Source organism: Lipophrys pholis (assembly GCF_963383615.2).
Source record: "Lipophrys pholis genome assembly, chromosome: 19".
Taxonomy (NCBI): domain Eukaryota; kingdom Metazoa; phylum Chordata; class Actinopteri; order Blenniiformes; family Blenniidae; genus Lipophrys; species Lipophrys pholis.
This window is the reverse complement of record NC_137647.1, coordinates 20,187,298-20,210,584: the sequence shown is the minus strand read 5'-3', so window position 1 is coordinate 20,210,584 and position 23,287 is coordinate 20,187,298. Positions and strand designations below refer to the sequence as shown.

Genomic DNA, 23,287 nt, shown 5'->3' with positions numbered 1-23,287 from the left:
AAGAATAGTGACGATACTACGTTTTGTCTTTACCTCAATTTATTATTATTTTTTGTCTCCAAGTGCCTGATTTCTGGAATGTGTTTATTTTTGTTCTGCAGTGCCATGCTCGCCCCCCCCCCCCACACACACACACACAGTTTAACTAAGGCACTGACCCAAAGATGTGTACATTCGAATGGAAGCGGTCTGAAGCGAGAAGTTATTTAAAAGAAAAGGAGAGAAAAGCACACCTGAAGCCAAGGACACGTCTATGCACTCTCCTCGCCTTCCAGAGGCATTAACAGCTTTTACTAAGAGAGGTAAAGGCAAAGTATTCTCTCTGCTGCTTTTATTTCTTAACAAACCGAGGTCGTCTCTTCCTCTCTCTCTCTCCTCACCCAGTAATCCAGTGTGAACATGGTACACCCAACAAGCTCAAACATTTAATTCTCACCTGACGTCTCCTTGTTGTATTTTACAGATTGTTTTTTTTTGTACATACTATCTTAATATGTAACATACTGTATTGTGTACATTTGGAATTGCTTTCAAGTATAACTAATATGAAAGTGACTGGACAAGAAAAAGAAAAGTTTGTCCGTCTGAAATCCTTTCCCTCACGGCTGTGTGCTTTAAAGCAAGGTTCTACCATGTAAATAAACAGAATTATGTTTAAAGAAAAGTGTTAGAGGGTTTTTTTATTTATTTAACATGCTGGATGTTTTGAATGCTGCCCCCTGGAGGCGGCAAGAGGAAACGAGTCTGGAAACTTCATGTGAACTACTGACGCTCTGAACTACTGAATAATTAACTATTCATGCAATCTGGCTGCAATATTTAGAATCAAAAAGAATTATAGGATACAACTTTTTTTTTTGCCATTTTCACTGCAGATATTCTGGAATATTAAGGATCTAATGAAGAGCTACCAAAATAAACACTTTCTTGACAGTTTTCAGACAGTCCCCCCCCCCCCCCCCCCATCATGATGAAGAGATGACAGAAGAGCTTCTACCCCCCTCCCCACCACCCCTCACAGCCCACTGAGGTCTGTCTGGCCCATTTTAAGATCCTTAAGAATAAAAAATAAGCAGAGTGATTATATATAATCTGACACAGGAGCAGCTTTAACACACGACAGCTTTAATCAGATCAATTGGTTTTTTTTTTTATTTGAACTTATGTTAACACACAACTGTTAAATTGACCATTCTGGAGTTGAAACAATCTGCTGGTTGGTTTGATTCATTCAATTTCTTGTGACACAAGGTTTTGATTTGTAACCATTCAAAATGAACAATGAAGGACAAACGGAGTTAAACCGGGGAAACGAAACATTTTTGGTGTTAAATACCTTTTTTTTTCTGCTTCATAAAAAGAATCTTAACTTTTTTTGAAATATTTACATTTCCTCTTGAAAAAAAGAACAGGGGAGCCAGATAGAAAAGAAAAAGTCAAGTATTGCATCTTGATGAACGCTTGTCCAGATGACAGATCGATTACAGAAAACTGACATTTTTTTTTTTCTCTAATGTAAAAAAAAGGAAAACAAAGCCTGAAGCGAGCGTCCTCTAGTTGTTGGCGAGCTGCCCCCGGTCGTTCCCGGGCTGGTTGGCCAGGAGCAGCTCGCTGTTCTGGGCTCTCAGTCTCTCCAGCTCTCGCTCCATCTCCTTCACCCGGACCAGCGAGCTCTCCACGGCCGCGCCGTCTCCGGCTCCGACCCCAGGTCCGGCTGCGGCTCCGGGCTCGGCGGCGCGCCGCAGCCGGTTGTTCTCCTCCTCCAGCCGGGACATGCACTTCTCCAGCTCCAGGTACTCCTGCACCAGCTCCTGCTTGGTCATGTTCTGCAGGCTCTCGACGTGGTACATCTCGTAGGTCTCGGAGAAGTCCCTCTGGAGGAACTCCCCCCCGGCGTTGCCGGGCCTGCCGATGCCGTCGCTGCCTCCGCCGCTGCCGCCGTCGTCGTCCTCCTCCTCGTTGTTGTTGTCAAAGAAGTCCTCCTCGCTGCCCGTGTCCTCCAGCCGGGCGCCGACCCCCAGCGGCCGCCGGACCCCGATCTCCGTGTTGAGGTCGGGCTCCTCCCGGTCGTGCTCGTCCATCAGGAACTGGGTGGTGTTGTACGGCGCCACCGGGAGCCCCTTGGCGAACATCTCCTCCCGCATCCGCGACGCCCGGGCCGTCTCCCGCTCCTCCAGGGCTTTCTTCTCCTCCCAGGAAAGTTTGTTGTACGGCTTCCAGTGCCGCTTCTTCTTGGAGGTCCGGCGTCGGTGCCGCTTCTTGCCCAGGCGCGCGTCCAAGCCGGTGTCGGAGTCGACGTGCAGGTTCTCGTCCTGCACCGGGTCCAGGGTCCCCAGCAGCGGTGGCCTGTCACCGCCGTGGACCCCGGGCTGAGGCTGGTGAGGCTGCGAGGCGATCTGGCACTTCGGAAGCTCGTTTCCGGCCGCTAAGGCAGGGCACACCCCCCTCCGTCCGCCTCTCACTTGCCATAACTTCTGTCTGTTGATATCCTCGCAGTTCCCCGCCCGCCGCCGCTGCTGCTGCTGCAACTGCTGCTTGTGCTCCCTCTGCCGCCCCCTGTCGCCGTTCTCCGGTCCTCCACGGCTGCAGGCTGGGGGATGCTCCGAAGCGTCTCCGCTTCTCCCACCTGATGGGCTGCCTGAACTTTTCAGGTGATGGGTCTGCTGCTCCGCTGGCTCGGTCATCCTGAGTTTCCCGCGTCTAGAACATCTCACGCGACGTTCATTGCTCTCAAAAGACCCGCGCGTCAAAGTTTATGAAAAGTCAACAAAAAAATCTATATTTGTCCCGGAATCATTCAAAAAAAAAGATAAATCTATAAAGAAAGTTTAGACGCCTCAAAACTAATTATCGCCGAGTAAAAGTAAAGTTCCGAGAAGTAAACACTTGTTACTCCTCGGAGGGTTTGTCAGAGCAACTGTCGCTAACTACCATTAACTGTTTCGCTGCTGTCGGAGGTTCGGTTCTCCCAGAGAACGCGTCCCTTCTTCACGACAGTGTCCAGTGTGCTACTCAAAGAGAGGGAGCTCCCGTTTTTATACCAGCTCCGCCTCATGCCGTGCGCATGCTACTGCTTGTTGCCACCGCTGCATTCTGGGAGATGAAGTTTCGGTTTCTTCTAAACGCTGGTTGAGATTTCCCAACCGAACTACATCGGCCACAAGTCTGTTGTAACAGACGACCATTTCAACCAATCAGGTTGCATGATCTTCAGCTCGCTTGAGCCCGCCCTTGTCCACGTTGATTGGGCGACGCGGTCCCTTTGCTGTTGCTAAGCTTGAGGTATTTTCTGATTGGGTGGTTTAATTGTCAGTCAAAAACGCGTAATCCAAACCAGGAAAGCAGTTCTGGGCATGTTCATGGACGCTACCATTTGCAAAAGAAAGGGGTTGCGTATATAATTTACGAAAGTCAAGTCAATTTCAACTATTAAGAATGACATAACCATTAATCTGGAGTTGATTTGAATAATTTATTATCAAGAGATAAGAGTTTATTTTGTTCATATTGAGCACATTTACCAAGATACAGTCAGCCATAAAAGATAACCCTCCTGTGTTTGGAACTACATAAACAAAACCTTTTACGTAATCTAGTCCGTTGTCAGTATTCACGCTAGAAAATTCGTAAATGCAGCCGATTCTTACAAGAAAAAACTCTTATTATTTCATGACATAAAATTCTGCCAATTCGGTGCTAGTTGGACGACTAAATGTTTCAGAACAATTAATCGCCGTTGTGCGGAGTGATACGTAGTGGGCAGGGGCTTGTAGGGGGGGGACTCTCGAATCAGCGTAAACAAACGGCATTTATTGTGAAGCTGCCGCGGCGAATGCATCCAGAGCCCCTCGTTGTTAAAAGGGTGGGTCAGGCGATCTCACACTGGCTCAGTAATCCTGTTATCAACGGACGAAGTGTTGTAGATCAATTCTGAGTTCGTCTGCGCGACCCACGATTTGAAACGCAGTGTGGTTCTTGGTTTTTATTTTTTCCTCTACACGGTTTCGTGTGGCCGAAAGCTGAGCTAGCCAAGCTAAACGTTAGCAACGACGTCAGCGTTGGAGAGCCGACGGGCGCCGAAATACGTGATGTCGCTCCAAAAACGAAACACTGCATCAAACAATGAAATGAGAGATCACTATAACCAAAATAAAGTTTGACGCTCGATCACAATAATCACTGTTGGGTGGTTTCTAGTCAGGGCCAATATAAAGAGGAACGCCACATAGCTAAAGCTAAGCTAGCCTGCTCGACGCTAGTGTAGCATTGGTACTACGTGAATAAAGTGCGAATTGTTGTATTGTTTTTTTTTTAATGACGTGTTTCTTTACTGTGCGCATGCCGATGCTAAAGCAAGTAACACGCTGGAAACGTAAATAATTACAACGCTGTTGAAATTGACAACACATTCGTGTGCTAACTAGGCCAGCGTGTATAGGAAGGCGCCGTGTAAACCCTGGACTGTAATGTGCGACTTTACCCTTTCTCAGCATTACGCCCGTTTCGAAAAATCCTCGAAATTTAATATTTTATCTGAAAAGCACTCGTCGGCGTGTGAAGTCAGACACGGACGGACGCTTAAGTAGACTAGATTGTGTTTATCTGTCACGCTATATGAACGTTTAACTATTATGGCATCAGGAAGTAGACGGCACCGGATCCTGCAAGGAAGCTCTGAATCTTTTCTTTAGTTCACTAATGGCCAGTAAACCTTTTGGTTAACTCGTTTAACTAAAAATCTGCTTATAGGCTGTTAATAACTTCTCTTCTACAGCTTTTCTTTCCTGTTCATGTTTAATAATAAAACATTTTTTGACTATAGATATCCTAATATGCTTTTTTAAAAGTGTTTTCTTTATTTGTGCATTTTCGTTACATGCACATACACATTAATTGTCTTGCTAGTAAAGAGTTAGTGGCTAAACAGTGTTTGGGTGTAGCTGTGCATGCTCCACTGTTTCTCTCACACACAAACACACATTATACTTTCCTCAGTTCTCACTATGCAGTTTGCTTCCATTAATGGAAGAAGTGGGTTATTCAGTCTGTCCTGTCATGGTTTGTGTCTGTTCTAAAGACAGGGACTCCTGCAGCTCAGAAACAACACAGGCACACTGTTTCCCTTTAATAGAGTTTCAGCTCTGGCAAAAAAAAAAAAAAAGCAATCTGAACTAGGAACCCTTTGAGGAAGGGGCAATACGTTCCACTTAATATGAAGCCTAATGACCATGGAGATGGAGAAACCATTCTGGGGGTTCCCATATTCTCAAATCGAGGAGCGGCCGCAGCTACAGAAGCTGGAGCTGCTCCTGCATAGATCACAGCTTGTGAGGATTAGCAGGCATGACTTAATCTCTCACCCTGTCTATCATGGTTGGTGCTGCTACTGAGAGGAGATAAAAGATAGAAATTGTTCCAGGCCCGTTGCATGGCCTTCATTTGTGAATTTAAGCATTGGCCACTTCCCACCTGAGCACAAAGGGGGGGATCCTCTTGTGGAGAGATGTTGGGGGGTGGGAGGGGGGGTGTTTGTGTAACAAAGAGAAGCAAGCTTCAGCTGCAGGAATGACCAAGTTTAGAGGAGCACATCCCCTAAAGGCACCTTAACCCATCAAACCTGCTTTGTGCACACATGGATGTATTTAGGTGTGTGTGTGTGTGTGTGTGTGTGTGTGTGTGTGTGTGTGTGTGTGTGTGTGTGTGTGTGTGTGTGTGTGTGTGTGTGTGTGTGTGTGTGTGTGGATGAGAGTAGCTCACATTCTATGCTCTTACAGACCAACGCCAGCATCAGATTATTAACTGGTATCTCTGTCATAACTCCATTACTGAGCCTGAAGTTTGCAGTCAGCGCTGTGTGCCCCGTGTATTGACAGAACCAGAGCTCCGAATCTGTCTTTCATAAAAGCACCCAGCCCTTTAATCCCACACAGACAGCATGTAGATACAGGCCGTGTGGGTGATGAATTTGGCATTACAGAATTGATTGTTGTTGTACAGCTCCAGAGAGTTCCATCAAGTGGCCAACAGGGGGCGCTGCCTCCTCATTCACTGACACTTGGGAGTTGTAATAACTATAAACTTTAGACTTTTCCTCTGACTCAACCCCTCTTTTTACAGAGCTTCAAATCATGTTTCAAACAAAGAAAAAAAACTGAAGCAAGCTTTATTTTAACCATGATGTGTGTTAAATGTAATCACGAAGCCAGTTTGAATAACTAAAAAGATGATTTATAACTTTCACTGCAGAAAATAGGACAAATGAAACCTTTATGATCAGCTGAGCCTTAATAAAGCCCCGCCCCCTCCTGCAATCTGATTGGCCACCCTGTGTGCTCCCCAATTACCATTGGTTTGAAGAGATGTCAATCGCTGCGTGTAAAGTTGTATAATATAAAGAAAAGTTTAAAATATGAAAGTTAAATCTAAAAGTAAGATGAAGAAATGCAGAACTCAACTTGATATTTCCCTAATTTCACTTTGAGGTTGTTTCTGTGTGTTTTCGATGTAGAAACTGCAATAATGATACATTCTGTTATCATTTACAGTCGGAAGATCATGTTGGTTTTGTTTTGCCCAATTTGAACAAAAAGTAGATTTTCAGGAGATCAATGAAACAGAGACATGTGGGAGAGACAGAGACAGAGAACCCCCCCCCCCCCCACCCCCCGAAAAAAAAGTGGAAAATAAAGTCAATATCCACTTAGTACAGTCAATATTGAAGGGACCTGGTTGTTTCATCTCTATCAAGTTCTGTTCCCCGATTGTTTATTTCCGTTTAAAAAAAAAGTTTTTCAAAGAAGTTCCGTTGATTGTGTGTTTGCACAACTTGCATAGATTCAGAGCAGCGCAGCTTCTTGTTGCTGGGTGGTTCAGGACGAGGAGGAGGAGGAGGAGGAGGAGGAAGAGGAGGAGGTGTGCGCGCCTTGTTTGGACTCATGTTGCGCACAGGCATGGAGAGCACCGCCGGGGAGGGACTTTACACATGTGGAAAAGGAATAACTGTTGCACTCAGCTGCCCCTCTCTCCTTCTCTCTCCCTCTATTACCCACTCTCTGGGAGCGACCAGGGTCTTTTGGGGGGCAGCGCCAAGACACCTGCGCGCTCACGCGTAGAAAGATCCAAACTTTACGCGCGACGAAAGTCTCCGTATAGTTGCACCCCGCGTGCATTTTTGCCTTGGAGCTTCGCCGTAGGTTGCTGTGATGTGGGGCAGTGGGAAGGCACCGACCGCCAGTCCCGGGGAGCAGCGGGGGAAAGTGGAGGAGAAGACGGCTGACCACATGAAGAGGCTCGGTAAGGAAAACCTCCACACGGGAGCTGCGCGTTCCTCATCAGCTCTGGAAAGAGAACTGAAAATCTGTACTCAGATTCTGTCAGATTGGCTTGAACTGTAATCAATCACAGTTAGTTACTTTTCAACTACATGTTAATGTCATTCATTTCACCTATATAGTGCATATGAAATCTCTGCTCTCCAAACACCGTGCGTAAAAATGACACTTTGTGAACAACTTTAGATATAAAACATCCACATTATATTATATCCACGCAATGACTGCAGATCCAAAGGTTTGAGTATTAAATTAAGTAGTAATTTATATATAAAGCACAATGCGTGGGTTAGATTGCACTTTAGTATGAGTGATAGTAAGTACATAATAAAACGCTCATAAAGGTAAAACACTTAGAAACACTGTTTAATTACAGCATTATGAGTATTTGTTATTTAATGTATGCTCAAGTACAAACCACAGCTATTTTACTTCACTTGTACTCAGTTCCACGTTAAAGTTAAGTACTTAACCACTCAAGTGATTGGTGACTTTTTAACTGCATTTTATTGCACTGTTTATATGAGACATTCAAGTCATTTCACATTTGAAACACAAGTACACAAACAACACAATCGATAAAGTTGATAAGAAGTACTTCTTGATAAGAAGAAGTACTTTTTATCAACTTTATTTATCTTTGGTTTTAGAAAAAAGTAATTTTTTTATGAGAATAAACTTATTGTATACAAAAGGTTTAGATATTAATTCACATTGGAGGAGCGCTCAGTAGCAGTAGTATATATCTACTATAAAAGAAAAAAAATGGTGTAAATTGTACTTAAATACTAGTAATTGAGAAGTACCCCAAAATACAGCTTGGTTGCATTAATGTAAGTATTTGTAAAGTATTTCTTTTTTGCCTGTGAAGTGTTTTCCATCTACGTTCGAGCGTTTTATATGTGTTGTTCATCTGTAAACTTGACAGTAACTCAATGGTTCCACAGTTCAGACACCGGTGGAGTTCAGCAGATTTTAAAAGAGCTTTTACGGAAAGTGTCTGAGGCTGTTGGCAATCAGCGGGTGATGGCCGGTCCCAGATATATCAAAGAGTGAGTGAGTGTGTGTGTGTGTGTGTGTGTGTGTGTGGGTGTAGTGGGAGTGGTCATGTGTTGGTGAGGAGCTGAAGCTGCTCTTTGGCTCCCTGCTGTGACTCAGGCTCCTCAAAGTTCCCAATTCCCGTTCTGCCACACCTCAACATGAAACCCTCACCTGCTGAGCAACACTGTAAATATGCACAAATCAAGACAAGTCGTGTCCAATTTGAACTATTTTGTTTTTGTGGCACAAATAAAAGTTTGATCTCACACAGTAAAGTGGTGGGGAAATTCTCACTAGTATGAAAGCTGCTTTTTCTGTTATTGGAAGAGCAATCATAGCAATAATGTTATAAAGCCAATGACGTATGTGATAAAACAATCAAATGAGTGGGAGACCGCTCAATGAATGAATGACGACTATATCATCCACTATATCTATAAGAAAACGGATCAAAAACTGCACCAAAAAAAAATCTTTGATTGTAAAAAAAAATGCATTCCTGTTAATGTATTATTACATTATTTGCGGCACTTACTACATTTTCAATGAATATTTCAAAATAATACATTTAATTTCCAATGCACTTCAATAATATAGGAGCCATCCAATAATGAAATGACTGAATAACTTAATGGCAAATGTTATTGTGACAGTCACTGCAATATTTAATTTCAATCTTGGAAAGTTATTGTGTTTTTTGGCATTATTACATTAATCTATAAGTACAACCAGTGTTACAAGTAAAGTGTACTGCGATTAATAGTCACTTTTCAGCTGTTGCATCATCAATAACAGGCAATTGACAATGTTAAGACGTCTGCATTGAAAGCATTTCACACGTAAATGTTAAAGTAGATAAAAATGTCTATTATTGTATTAGCATGTGTAGGAATACTTCAGTTTTAGGACACTTATTCAAATACATGAGAACTTGAACTCGAGGTGTTCAATCATATTTTAGGGCATAATTCAGACTTAAATCAACATCTTTCTAAAACATTTATGCCTTATAATATGTTGGAATATGTGAAACTCACTCATATTTTAATATTTGTAGGTAAAACTCAAGTTAGATTCTCACTAGATTTCTATAAACGACTTTGAATAAACTTCAAGAAGAAGGTAAGGATGAACTTATTACCTCCAGTTCTTCAATATTAATTGAAATTGTGGACACAATCACTGGCATCGTAGGCTTTCGAAAGTAATCGATTACATGGTATGAATTGGTACTTAACTATGAGTGGGATTAGATACTTGGAAGTGATACTCATAAAAGTAGAATTCCTCAAAATACATCTTATAAACAGCAATTGTAATTCCTTACTATTTTTTGTTTTGTTTATGTTTTACACTGTATTATCAGTCACATAAATTGTTGTGACGCTGCTTGGATTAGCAGCTGATGAGGCTGGTGTCAAATTACTACCACACATGTCATTATTAACCTTTTATTGATAACTTATGCATCACTTCATGTTTTCTTCTTTGGTAAATTGAGTCAGGTGTTATTTTTTTTTGTATTTCCCGTAAAAGCATAGAGGCCACAATGTTTGGCTGCTTTGCTTTACCAAATTATTCTCACTTACTGCACCTGATTGATACAGAGAAGTAAGCGCTATGACATGTACTTTCTTTAAACGTCTCACTGTGTTCGTAGGACGGTAGTACTTCATGACGCATCGAGCCGATTCAGCTAGAAATGGTCAAATACGTGTGGTGTTGCTCACTTTTACGTCACTTTGCAAGAGATTTGATTGTTTAAATCCGACGTGATGCTGTATCCTCATATTAACTTTAAAGTCGTGAGGTATAGAAATGTCTTTCAGCAACAGGGTAAAAGTTCTCAGGTTACACATATTCTTGGAAGTGTCCTAAATCGAGGTGAAAGAAAGGCTTTTGGAAGCTGAACGCAGACGAAGGTGGACGGAATGAGCTGACTTGAGTTCTGAACATTGTTTTTTAAGACTTGATCATGAAAAGCTGCTCAGGGTTGTTCTGAATGTGAAAACAAAAACAACCAGAGGCATAATGAATATTTCTTCTTTATTGTGGGCTTCACAATGCTAACCCGTAGCTTAGCATTTTAGAGGTTTTAAAGAACTTGTAAACAATCGCTCATTATTGCACGGTTTCTTTGAAATGTTTGTCAACCCGAGAGTCGCCAAAGCCTCAGGCCACCCAGTGATTCTTGGCAGCCACTCAAATTGCTAACCACTGGTCTAAAACGCTTGTTTTTTCCCCCGAAACAGAGCACCTCTTTTTTAATGTTTGCACAGCCGTGTGTGTGTGTGCGTGCGTGTGTGTGTGTGTGTGTGTGTGTGCGCGCGCGTGTGTGTGTGTGTGTGCGTGCGTGTGCGCGCACTGGGGAAGCTGGCCGTGTTCAAACTCCGCCACTATGCACACTCTTGTTCAAGCATTACTGGGTTATGAAACCGTATCTCTGTGCCCGAAAGTGGAATACGCAACTGCCAACGCTATATTTGATCGCCCGCTACTAATGCTAAATAATGAAGCCGCTGAGGTCACCACGCCGACCCCATACCGCCATGTGTCGTCATAAATCAGCCGAGCGGCCTTCGAGCCGCCCGGTCTGCGCGGTGTGTTTTAATCCTGACTTACTCCCACAAGGTGGAAACCACCACACAGATCTGCCACCTACACCTGGGAATGGAGTGAGTATAGAGGCCGGGGTGTCATGTGGCGCCACGGGACCACTCTGACTTCTTCCTTCACAGGCAACCGTCTCTGTGTCAGACTTTTAACTATCGAGTCTCTGAGGCTGGTCCCACAAACATTACGGTGGCACTACAAGGAGCCACATCATGCAAATTGGGCTGACAAATAAACTCCCCCTCTCACACAGACACAAAATGGCATACGTGTGTCATACGTTATGTATGACACATTTCCATGTGGAATTACAAAAGTTAGACAACAGTTGGCAAGGCGTGGATTTACATCATCAACAGGAATAATTTCATCCCCCCCCAGCCCACAAAAATGTGTGAAAATTGCAAAACCACTACAACGGCGATGACAAATACCAGAAACCATATATCACTATCAAATCAAGCGTTGTAGTATGATCAAGTGAAGCAGATTTTGATGACACTGCACTGAATACCAGTCAGGTTATTAGGTATTTTTATGGTATATGTCGTCGCTTTTGCAGCGGTTTGTAATTTGCAGACGGTCCCTACACTCTGCTGAACAACAATGTTCCTTCTGCTGCTCCATAGACGGACACTTTGTACAAAAAAAATAAAAAAAAGAGCTTGTAGCATATTGCCAACTCACACCGATGGAAAAGAGGCGTCATTTGTGTGTTGATGACATTTCATTAAAGAGTTATTGATGCCAGAACTTTACGACGCTGCTCTCAGCAGGTGTTTCTCAACTGTGTATCGGGGTCTGACCTACCAGTTAACTCCAACCTGCTCCATATCTGAAGTGTCTCTGTACCTGAGCCTTGGTCTACTTGCCATTGTATGCTCTAACTAGCCCGACCTGCCATATACAGCTCAGCAGCGACTGTGAAGTGAGTGAGAGGGATGCTGCGGTCCATGGCGCTGTGCGCTAAGTGGCGCATTCAAGTACCACTTAACAAAATCCGAAGTGTGAGTTTCACATGGGAACTATTAATACTTGGAGGAGCCGCACTCTGATGATTTCAGTAATGGATCAAAGAGCCGCATACCGGCAGGCAAAGAGCCGCATGTGGCTCGCGAGCCGCGGGTTGACCCCCCCCCCCCCCATCCCTGGATACAAACCACGACACCGACCAATGCTTTGGGAATAACTAATATGTTTTATGAATAATACAATGGCTATTATGCTGATACATTATATTGATTGTGAGAAGATTATACCTCATTTTTAGGCCCCGTTTCCCCCCGTAGACATGTGAGCGAGGCCTTAATAGTTTTGAGAAAATCCAGAGAGGTGGTGGATTTGTATTGAGACAGTCTCCAGTTGTTGACTGTCATCGCCTCCCGGCAGAACAACCTCAGGAAGACGGTATAGAGTCACAGATTACACCCATGCACTCCAAACGTGATGTGATGGCTCAGCAGTGTTCTATGTTAATCTGGGGGTCGATGGGATTACAGTTTTATATCCATCCATGAACCGTGGACAGTCACCAGTCCGTCACAGGGTGAATGCAGAGAGACGGTTACATTTACAACTACAGACATTTTAGGATCGCCTGAGAACGTCACGTCCAAGATGTTTTGACTGTCAGAGGGGAAAACCCCTGGGAATAACCCCCCCCCCCCCCCCCCACCCACACCTCACAGGGAGAACATGCAAATTCCACACAGAAAGACCTGGATTCAAACCCACAACTCGCTGTCAGACAAGATTTCTAAGCATTCTTCCATCTTGTAGCTTCCTTCTTACATTTCAGAAGATATTATGCGCAAAGAAAATAAGTGCAGGTTAAAAAAATAGTCTTTATTTTAGCAACGCAGAAGTTATTAATGTAAAAAAGTCAGGAAGTTGTGGGGTTTCAAGCTGTGGGGTGGGGGGTGGGGGCGGTGAGTAATCCCTCACACATTGAAAAGCTCTCTTTTATAACATTACCGGGTGTTAAAGAGCCTCAATCCCACATAAGTCTGTATTTATTTTTGTTTACGACTGATGTGCAATGGTATTGTGATCATAAGAGGAATGAGAAGGATTAACTGATCCCTCAGCTACTGTACAAAAACACCAATTGCATTATATTATAGTGCACATACACTCTAAATGATGTGTGTTTTAGTTTATTTGAGGTTTTGAGTTTAATTGCATGCTATATTGTCATTCTTGTCATCTGTCACCTTCATCCACTGTGTTTGTGCGTATTGGATTAAAAAGGATTTTAAAATACCTTTATATTATTCACAATTTACTGCCATTGTTGAGCGGGTTTCATAAAAGTTGTGTTTTCCCCTGTTTCCATGGAGACAGAGAGCGGTGCATTTCGAAAGCGTTGCACCCCTGAGGCTTCTTTCAAAAACTCGTGTCTTCGTTGACCCCCTCACGCTGTTGTCTTGTGAACCAAAAGCTAAAGCCCTACAGAGGTTGACCGTATTCTCTCAGAGTCTTGACCTTGAGTGTGGGAGACCAGGGAGTGAATCCTGCACGACGGGCAGTTGTACGATTTTACGAGTCTGCGGTGCGAGTGTCAGTGACTCTGTGGTTGTGACCCCGTGAAAGGGAAAAAACACACTTCTTCATACATGCTGCTGGTAGTCACTCAGTATTTATCATCTTGTGGAATTTCATGTCTTTTAGATAGATTTCTTTGGTACATTGGGAAGGATTACTGTGCTTCAACCTCATTTAGACTGTGTGAGGTCAACGATTCAAGGACAAAGAGCACGCTTAGCTGAAAGCTGCTTATTTTGAAGTGGATAGAAAGACTCCATTCCATGTTTTGCTCCATTCACAGGAAGTCTTGCATTTTGTTTCTGATCCTGTTTGATTTTATCGGGGGTGGAAAGTGCTCTCAGATTAGATAAGGCTTCCTCAGATTCATCGCTCAACATGTGATTTTTCTTGATTTTGTTAATCTTGCATTCGGAGGGGCATCCTTGCACGCCTCAGCTTGTTTCGTTGTGGACAGCTGTGGGACCAAATTGAGAAACTTTAATTACACACATATCGTATCCACAACACTCCCGCCTCGCCTATCTATAAACGAGCGTTGAATCTTTGCTCGCCGGCTCTCGTGACAGTTGTTATGCTGAGAGAAATGTGAACCGTGTCCTCGGAGGAGCTGGTATGCGGCCCTGCGTGAAGAGGACTCATGCAGACACAATCCGTTTCTGACCAGCTGATGAAGTTGTTTGGTTTTATCTGATCCTCCTCTTGGCCTGGAAGCCCCCCGCGGCCGCTCCACAACAATGTTCCTCAGGAGATTCACTTCAGTGTTTGTTGTTTTCTCACAGCTGATCCGGCAGAAACTTCTTTTGTTTGACGTTTTTTTTCTTCTTTTTTTTCTAATCAGTTGTTGACACATGGACCTGATTTGGCCATACTAGTTGTAGAGGTGGGCCACTGCATTGATTCCAACTGGGTTATTTTAACAGCTATGGTGGAGATGAAAGACGGAATCAGGATATCCAAGATATCCACACAAGATGTTAGACACCTTAGCCTTCCATTTAGCGTTAACATGATTAAAGAAAATCTGCGCCATGTTGTAATTTATGTCAAAATAGCTGCAAAAGATCGTCAAACTGAAACGTTAAGATGGAGTTGGCAAATGCTTCAAGAGATTTGTGGTGAGATAATAGAGAAAATAATGTTGGCATTAAGTTGACAGTCTTACATGTATTCATGTAACGTTTTATTTTTTTCAATTTTTTTTATTTCTCCAGTACTTTAATTTAGTAACAACTTGTAAATAATATTCCCCCAAATCTCCCCATTACATAATATTTCTGCTTAACACGAGCATATTTAGTTTTCCATTGTGAGCTTTTTAGTCTGCGGATGCTAGCATTAGCCTGAGGATTTAAAAGTCTATTTCTGAAAAGCCTTTATCTCGGTTATTGCACTAAAGCTGTTCTTTTCACAAATATATTGATTAGGAACCGTCTTTGAAATATCGCCCTCAAAACGCAAACATGCCTAACGTTAGCAGGTTAGCTTTACCAATGGGAACCTTTTAGTTAGCATAAAGCTAAAAATGTTTTAATCAACACTGTGTTGTCATTTCTTATTAAAGTATACATTATTCTGTACTGATATACCGATACCGTATTTTGATAGACTTTCATAGACTGTAAAAATCACTACTTAGCATTAGCATGTTAGCTTTGCGAGCTTTGTAGAATAGTAATGTTTGCATTAGGCTGAAAAATATCATGTGTATCTTTACAACATGGAGAAATATGCATGTAGAAGTGCTATTTTTTTTGCTGTTTTTGTCTCCAATGCTAACTTTAGAAACTTGTGATCATCATATCACATCTACACTAAATATTGTGAGCCATTCTGACTGGGCAGCTTTTCTGTGGACTCCCTCTCGCTTCAGGTTTCTCTCCACTTCAACATTGACAATGGAGTTTGTTTCCCCTCCTCTTACACCAGTGCCATGTTGAAATGTTTGCGTTTGAATAAATTAGCGGGGTTGCTATACAGTTGCCATGCAGGGACCTGACCAGCTGATGAAGTGGATGTCAACCAGATTTTCTGCAGGGGACGATGAAAGGAAAACACAATTCGGCTGTCCGGCCGGAGACTCAGACCCATCACTCCGTTTTGTACAGAGGCAGGGGAGGCTGGGCCCAAGAGAGAATGAGCTTCTGTTAAAAGGAGCTGCGTGCTGGAAATCGCAGGCACACAATCGCAGTCTTGTACTCACTTGTTGTGAGTTAATATTAAAGTTACAAGGTGGGTGAGCCAGAATGTGGAGCGGCTGGGTGGAAACAGCCAGTTCGGGCAGCTTAGCGTGGTCGATGACCTGCAGTTAATCAGCTCCGGGTGCTCAGCCTGGGAAAACAGGCTTGTTATGGACGGGGGATTGGTAGGGGGTGTCTTTGTGTTCGACCCCGATGAAGAGAAATCCATGGTTGCACTCTGGGGTTTTTTTTTTTTCAGAGGGGGGAGGGAGGCGAAGGCAGTCTCTTCATACTGTAGCTTCTGAGGGCCTCTGAGGACCTCTATAAACCATTTGGCACTGACTCTCTGAGGGCTGTGCTTCGGGGGACAGAGAAAGAAAGTATTCCAACTGTGTGTGGACAAATCTTCGGAGGTGAACCGAAGAGAAACCCTGAAGGATGATTTGACGAGACCTTGCTGGAGCTGCTTTTTTCAAGAGGACTGAAAGGAAACTCTGTCAGAGGCCACGTTCAGCTCGGCTAAAGAAGCAAAGATGAATGTCTGCAAAGTGCTTGCCCAGTATTTATTATCTAACAGGCTAAAGTAGTTTGGAGGCACAGGTTCCTACAGAAACAGGAAAACATCAGGCCTGATTTAATAGGCTACAGAATAACATGTATTTACGAAATTGTGAGTGGGTTTATGAAATAATGGAGGTCATTTCAATCATAGCTGAAGTATGGATGGAGTACTGTGTGAAAATGAAATATGTCAACATGGACTCATCGCATTGGTGGGTCAAGTTAAACTCACAAACACGGAATACAAGCGTTTTAACCCAGTTTTATTTTGCAATGCTCCAGCTATGCAGACATGCAACCTTGACATGATTGTGTGGAGAATGAGAAAATTAAGAAGCAAAGTGCATTTGAAAAAAATAAGAAGTCCTCGGTGACCTGAGCCGGCCTGAACTCTAAGCTTCATCACATGTTCTGTCACAAAGTCAACAGTCTGAGATAAAGGAACAAAGAGAAAGATGTCTGTTAATTAAACTTCCGTAAATAAAACCGGAGGGTGTCCAGCTGATAAAATGCCTCTGCAACTGTCTTCGCCATGAATAAAAGCCAATAGAAATATAAAACAAATGTAAAAACATACATATATATTTTTTTCTTGTACTTACATGGGTCAACCAGCAAACTATTTGTTTACAAGCACAAAAGCATACATTTTTCTTAGAGAAGCACCGATACCACTTTTTTTCCAAAGTGAGTAGTGTATGAGTATTTGCATTTGAGTACTCACCGATACCGAGTACTTAGGCCAATACACACATTTCTTTTTTTCCACAGATGTTATTTGAACAACATTCCTACATTGTGATGTACTGACATTCAAAATTAGTTTTTTTTTTTTGGCCCTGCCACATATACTGTAAGATAACATGGTATCGGTGACAGCTTTATGAGTACAAGTACTCATGCCTGGTATCGAACCGATACCCGATACTGGTATCGGTATCGGTGCATCCCTAATTTTTCCATTTTCTAAGTTTGTCCAACTACTCCCACTTATTATAAATGTAGGCATCTTGTATACTGAACTGGGATCATCTGGGAAGTTAGTTTCCAACAGAAATACATTTCAATAATTCTTATAACAATAGAGATAGACAGAAAGAGGATAGAGACTGTGTGGCTCTGCTCCTCTGCCCTCTGCTTGTGCTGACTGCCCACTCTCCCACATTCCCAATCAATTATGCAAATGACCTGCAGCCAGTGCTCTGCCTGTGAACTATTCACAAACTCCTAAAAATGCATTCAGTGTTGTAAATCACAATTGCATGGTACATTTATCTATTAGCTCTATTGAGTATTTTATGCTGGACACGTGAAACATTGCATGTTTCGTTAAGCCTTTACTGAGTGAAGGGTTCAGATTTGAGAACTTCCTCAGTTCTTCCTGGTTCATTCCAAACTAATAATAATGAGACGATGACAATCACAGAAGAAAAATGGAAATTCAATGGAATTAGTATAAATAAAGACAATTCATGACACTTCAACTTAATCACAGTGGGAAACATTTATTCCCAAAGTTTACAAATGTTAAAATGTGTCCATTGTGGTTCAGTTTTAGACTTTTCCCACGTTATTTATAGAACATTTAAATCCCCTTTAAATCAAGTTAATGTTTCACTGGTAAGCCAATATTTACCTCTCCTCTCCCCCCCAAAAAATGTAGAAATGTAGAAAAATTCTCCAAGCATCTTCACTCAGTGAATTATTGTTGGAGTAGTTGCAGGAATAGTGTGTATTTTTCACAAGTTTAGAGAGTCCACTCCACAGTATTGGATTGCCTCGGGTGAATCTGTCCTGTTTGGACCTTCGCAGAGAGAGTTGGTGGAACTGCAGTGCAAACAAACTCTCCTCAGGCTCAGCGCCCAAAGTCATCGTAAACGCTCCACCAGACTCCTGAATTTGCTCAGTCTGTCTGTATTTATTATTTATTTAGTTCATCAGTTAGTTAGTCCTTTGTGGGGCGCACGTTGAATTGTTTCCAAGATTTTCAAATCTGATTATTTGTTTGAGACTATTTTCCAACTTTTTCACACTTTGAGAGAGAAATCACAGCCTTGCGGTCCATTTATATTCATGAAACTCCAGTGAAAAGTTTAAAAACACACACACACACACACACACACACACACACACACGCACACACACACCGTTTCTATCCAGGAATCTCAAAATTTCATGGCCATTTCAGTGAATTTCTGTCAAAAACTGCCTCCACCTATGAAATCGTTGATTATATAAGGTGTAATTTGCAAAGAAGGAGCCTAAATATGCCTTACTAGACAGTTTACTGTGTGTATTTTCTTGCACTAAAAAGGAAGGAATACAAGAAATCAAGGTAGTTAGTGCAAGATTCAAGCATTATTCTAACTCAAAACTCGAGGTCAAGGTCTTCAGACTGCTTGATTTGTCCTGAAAAAAGAGAAATAAATCCCCACTTTGTTTTTAAAGAGCTGCAAACAAACAATTGTTGATTAATTTGTCCGGTTGCTCTGATTCTTTCAGCTTTTGCGACGAATAATACATCTCCTCGATCAGAGGCTTTCAGCCTCTCTGACTGTGAGTCATTCTTGATTACATTTCCATGGATGGTAACAGCGAGGGAGCACTCGTATAAATGCCACAGCCAGAAAAACACATTACAACTTTCCGCAATATAACAGTTCAAACAGCCTGCTGCAGCGTGCTGCTGCTGCCACTGAGCAGTAAATCTGCCAATCATCACTGAATTACATCCAAGCAGGTCAATCGGCTTATTGTTTTTTTCCATTAATTTAAGTTTCATGTGTAAAAAAACCCAGATAAAAAACACTTTATCACATTTGGAGCCACGGTTCAAAACCATTCACAGCAGCCCCGTCCTGCGCGTCTCAAGCATTGTTCGTGTCGTCTAAGCTTTGTGTATACAACACAACCTGAGGTGTATTGTGTAAGCAGGAATGTGTTGACTATATTTATGAGTTCAGCCTAAAAAGCAGACAAAGCTGAAGGAGAGTGAGCCTGAAATCAACACCCGCTGCAAAGCTGAAAAACTGGCGAGTTTCAGGTGGTTTGCCTCCTAAACTGAGCCGATGTGACACTGAATTCATTCTATTGAACGATAAAAACACAGTTGGAAAGTGCAACATAGAGAAACGCTCTCGCGAGTCAACGAGAACATCCAAGTGTTTTGGGAAAAAGGTGATGCAAGCGTTATTGCACCTCTTGCAACACAGTTTTTCAAAGAAGCAGCAGATAATTGTGTCATTACTCCCTGTCGTAAAGCAAAACATGACCTTCAGTGGAGCTGTGTTTGGTTTCAGGGGATGTTTTCACTAATAATCACTCTGGTTTTTTTGCAACCAATAAGAGCTCATGTTTAAAGATGAACAAAATGATTATTCAGTTTTGTGGCATTTTTATTATTGTGCTAAAGTAAGTGGTCACTTGCGTAATTTTTTAGAAGCCAGCACTTTAAATATATGCAGAAATGCTTGTAAATTCTTAATTTTGTTTGAGTGTCACATAAATGTTAAATTAGAGCCAAATAAATATAAATAGAGATTTTATGGGGAGTAGAGCTGTTTATGGGTGAATCGCATTGACTTCATGTTCCATTGAAAGGCTTCACCCATTCCAAGAACTTGCTCAATAATAGTCAATTGGCCGATGCACAGAATCTGGACACGGATTCAGATTCCACATGATGAAGGAATCATCGTGTTTGGAAATCTCACTCACACGTTTATGCTTTTAACATTAAATGAGCATTTTACCAGCATAATATCATCCGGTTTATGACGGCCCCTTCAGACGGGTTCCCAGATTGGACATCGCTGCTCCGACGTCTCATAGTAAATGATAAGCTGTGTCCCTCCAGTGTCAAAAATTAGAATCAAGTTCTCATTAGTATGAAACGTCTCTGTGGAGACTCCATGAACATTTTTATGGAAACGAAAAACGCGTTTTTAAGAAACCTTATTTGCTTTTAAAAACGTATATATTTTGGTGAGGAATATATCTCCAAGGTATGCCACACAAGAGCATGAGATCATGATAAAATGATGTTCTGATGCTTATAATAATGTGTTTGTGTTTTGTTGTGTGTATGTGTGTGTGTCTGTGTGTGTGTGTGTGTGTGTGTGTGCGTGTATGTGTGTGTGCGTGTGTGTGTGTGTGTCCTGCAGGGCTTCTGGACAACGAGGACATACGCGTGATGATGCAGGGCTGCAGCATGGTCAAAGTTCGCTCCTCCAGGTGGAAGAAGAGCCGAAACCTGCGGCTGCTGGAGGACGGACTCACCGTGTGGTGCGAGTCCACCAAGAGCTCGCGCAAAGCCAAAGCCCGGCAGACATGTGAGTTTGGCCCGGCTGGAGCTTTCCGGGGGTCGGGCAGGGCTGTAAAGGGAGCTCGGAGGAGCGAGTGTGTGTGGGCTGCCTGCTGCAGACGAGTCATCATCAGGAGGAAGGGTTTTAAGGTGGAGGAGAAGCAGTGGACCAAGAGGAAAAGGGAGTTGGTCGGAAGGGAAAAAGGAGCTCAGAAAGTGAGCGTACTTGTGATTAAAGAGCCTTATACAATAAAAAATGAGGAAATGTGATATCAGATTAGAGGGGAAGAGGAAGGAAACGTGCCTGCGGGGAAATACTGTGTATTCATTTGACCTGCACGTTGTTCAGCGTGGTTGATCTCCTCTAATTGTCCTTATTAAAAGGACCTGGGTTTCCTTTCCAAGTGAGGCTTCTCATCATGGACTCTACAAGTCTAATGACTCAATGCATATTCTTACTAATACCTGTGCTGCAGTTCTTATTTACCGCTGCTGCTTCAGTTGCTGGGAATGCAGAGCTGTTTTTAGTTTTGGGAGTCGGTGAGGGGAAGTAACGCAAGAGCCGCTCCCTTCGTGTCGGCATCCTGAGCGGGGAAACTCGGAGCAGCTTCTCGGACCCTGAGATTTGTTTTCAAGATGGCTGCGCACGGTCTGACATGTGAGCATAAACAGTGTTGATGTTGTTTTCACAGCGTTAGATACAGATCTGTTACGCGCTTTCTCATGCGTATTAAGTTATGCTGTTGTAATGGACAAATGGGTCGCCTTAAAGTATTTTCCCCCACTTAGTGGTTAAATAAATTTAAAAAAAGGGAAAAAGAAATTCACTGAATTCAGATTTATCTTTGTTTTGCTTTATTTAATCCTTAAGAAAAAATCTGTGAAATTGTTTGTTCAGGCAGCTTCAGGCACAGAATTAACTTTTCAGTTTTGCGAACAGAATCAATAAATCTAATTTCTCCATAAAAAAAAAAGAACTGACTTCATCGTAAACCCACATCAAGAGTGACAGGAAAATACTCTAGATCATAGCCTACATTTAGTTCAAGTCTTAATATAATTAAGTTCATGCGGATGTTTAATATGTAATACAGAATCATTTCCAAGTTAATGTTTCTCTAAGAAAAATTGGCTGTTTGAATATTTGATGCATCTGTGATTTTTTGTTTTCTATCCAAATGCAATATATTTTAAATAGTGACAAGAACCAGTGATTTGAACTGAGAGTCATACATACTTACAGGGGAAATACAAAAAATATATACTTAATTGGGGGCTTCAGTGTTGGCTGACCCCTGATTTAAAGTGTAGAAATCAGAATGAAGCTTCTCATTGACAGATGAAATAATGAACGAGTCCAATACAGGTTAGTTTAAGTGTTTCTATATTCACACGTAACAAGAAAGTGACACTAAATTTAAATTGGAAAACTCTCTGGCCTGTATATTCGAGTATCTCTCTCTTCTGCATACAAATTCCGGGAAGTTATTCACAAGCTGATAAACAAGATTAGTGTTAATGTTGTCCTGCAGTATTGCAAACACTGTATTTTACTCGCTGAATACTGCCACTCTTGAAGTAATTAAAGTCCCCTGGAAATAAAAACGCATTTTGCTTATCTTGTGTCCAGAGGCGACATGTTAATTTCTTTATTTGACGTAAATAAAGAAGGGAGTATTTCTACTGTGCCTCCAGGAACGGTGTCAAAAGTCAGATGACTCATCCTGCACCCCTAATGATGCATCCAAAGTATGTGTTTGCTTGAATTTCTATTCCCCTCCCACGTCATTGTGAGTGAGCGACCATCCAGTGTCTTTTCTGCATCAGCTGCCTCGTCAGCCGACGTGTGTGACTGAAAAACGTCCATCAAATCTGGATCTGCCCTCTTCCACTTCAAAGTGTTTTTACTGGAAATGTGCCCAAAAAAAATCGTATAAGACTCACACAGAGGAGCGGCAGTGGCTCGGTTGGGCGAGCGGGTCGCATGGTTACAGGTTCGATCTTGACGTGTCCATCTGTCCAAACGGTCCCTGAAACGCTCCTGTTGGACGTCGAGCACTTTGCATGGCAGCTTTCTTCATTGGTCTGTGTGAAACAGTAAAGAGAGCCCTGAGACTGACACGTGATGAAGATATGCTATAGTAGTGAAGTCAACTTAACATCAGAGAGTTTTTGAAATATTATTAAAATATGATAAACTGTGGCGGAATAGTTGGCACTTTCATAGTGGGAACGTGGGTTTGAGTTCCGGGCCTTTCTGTGATGAGTTTGCATGTTTTCCCAGTGTGTGTGTGTGTGTGTGTGTGTGTGTGTGTGTGTGTGTGTGTGTGTGTGTGTGTGTGTGTGTGTGTGTGTGTGTGTGTGTGTGTGTGTGTGTGTGTGTCTTCTCTGGGTTCTCTGTGTTGCCTCCAACAACAATCTGCTCCAGCAACCCGTAACGGTGAAACGGATCCAAACAAAAGGAAGAAAAACTCAAAGGGGTTTTTCTTCCTCGTGAGGAAAGCTGCTCACTGTTAATTTGATTATGCCAGTGCAGTATGTAGGACACATGTCGGACTCCTCTTGTAGGACTTCTTTAAGAGACACTGGTGACCTAAATCAGGGCTGTCAAATTATTTTAGTTCATTTGTTCTCATATGGGAAAAATGTCGTAGTCTAGAAACGACTCCAAATATTTGCCTCAGAAGAAATTAGGGCAATTTCAGTAATATGCT

General features: G+C 42.4%; 2 protein-coding genes across 3 annotated transcripts in view; one reads left to right on the top strand and one right to left on the bottom strand.

Annotated features, from left to right (window-relative positions):
* Nucleotides 1-1,110: 1,110 nt before the first annotated feature.
* hexim1 (HEXIM P-TEFb complex subunit 1) lies at nt 1,111-3,004 on the bottom strand. Its single transcript, XM_080488499.1, has one exon. The coding sequence runs from the start codon at nt 2,682-2,684 to the stop codon at nt 1,554-1,556; it is 1,131 nt and encodes a 376-aa protein (XP_080344625.1). The 5' UTR covers nt 2,685-3,004; the 3' UTR covers nt 1,111-1,553.
* A 3,893-nt stretch (nt 3,005-6,897) lies between these two features.
* Nucleotides 6,898-23,287, top strand: part of plcd3a (phospholipase C, delta 3a) — a 31,562-nt gene continuing 15,172 nt past the window's right edge. Inside the window, exons 1-2 of one of the 2 annotated variants that reach the window (XM_080487087.1) lie at nt 6,898-7,293; nt 20,434-20,601. In XM_080487087.1, the coding sequence (XP_080343213.1) occupies nt 7,203-7,293; nt 20,434-20,601 (259 nt within the window). In that variant the 5' untranslated portion in view covers nt 6,898-7,202. Of the gene's footprint in view, nt 7,294-20,433; nt 20,602-21,189; nt 21,232-23,287 lie in introns of those variants that run through there. The other variant, XM_080487088.1, reaches the window with a different exon arrangement.

What these genes read in the sequence shown, in the direction of transcription:
- hexim1 (XM_080488499.1), bottom strand. Translation starts at nt 2,684, where the DNA reads ATGACCGAGCCAGCGGAGCAGCAGACCCATCACCTGAAAAGTTCAGGC.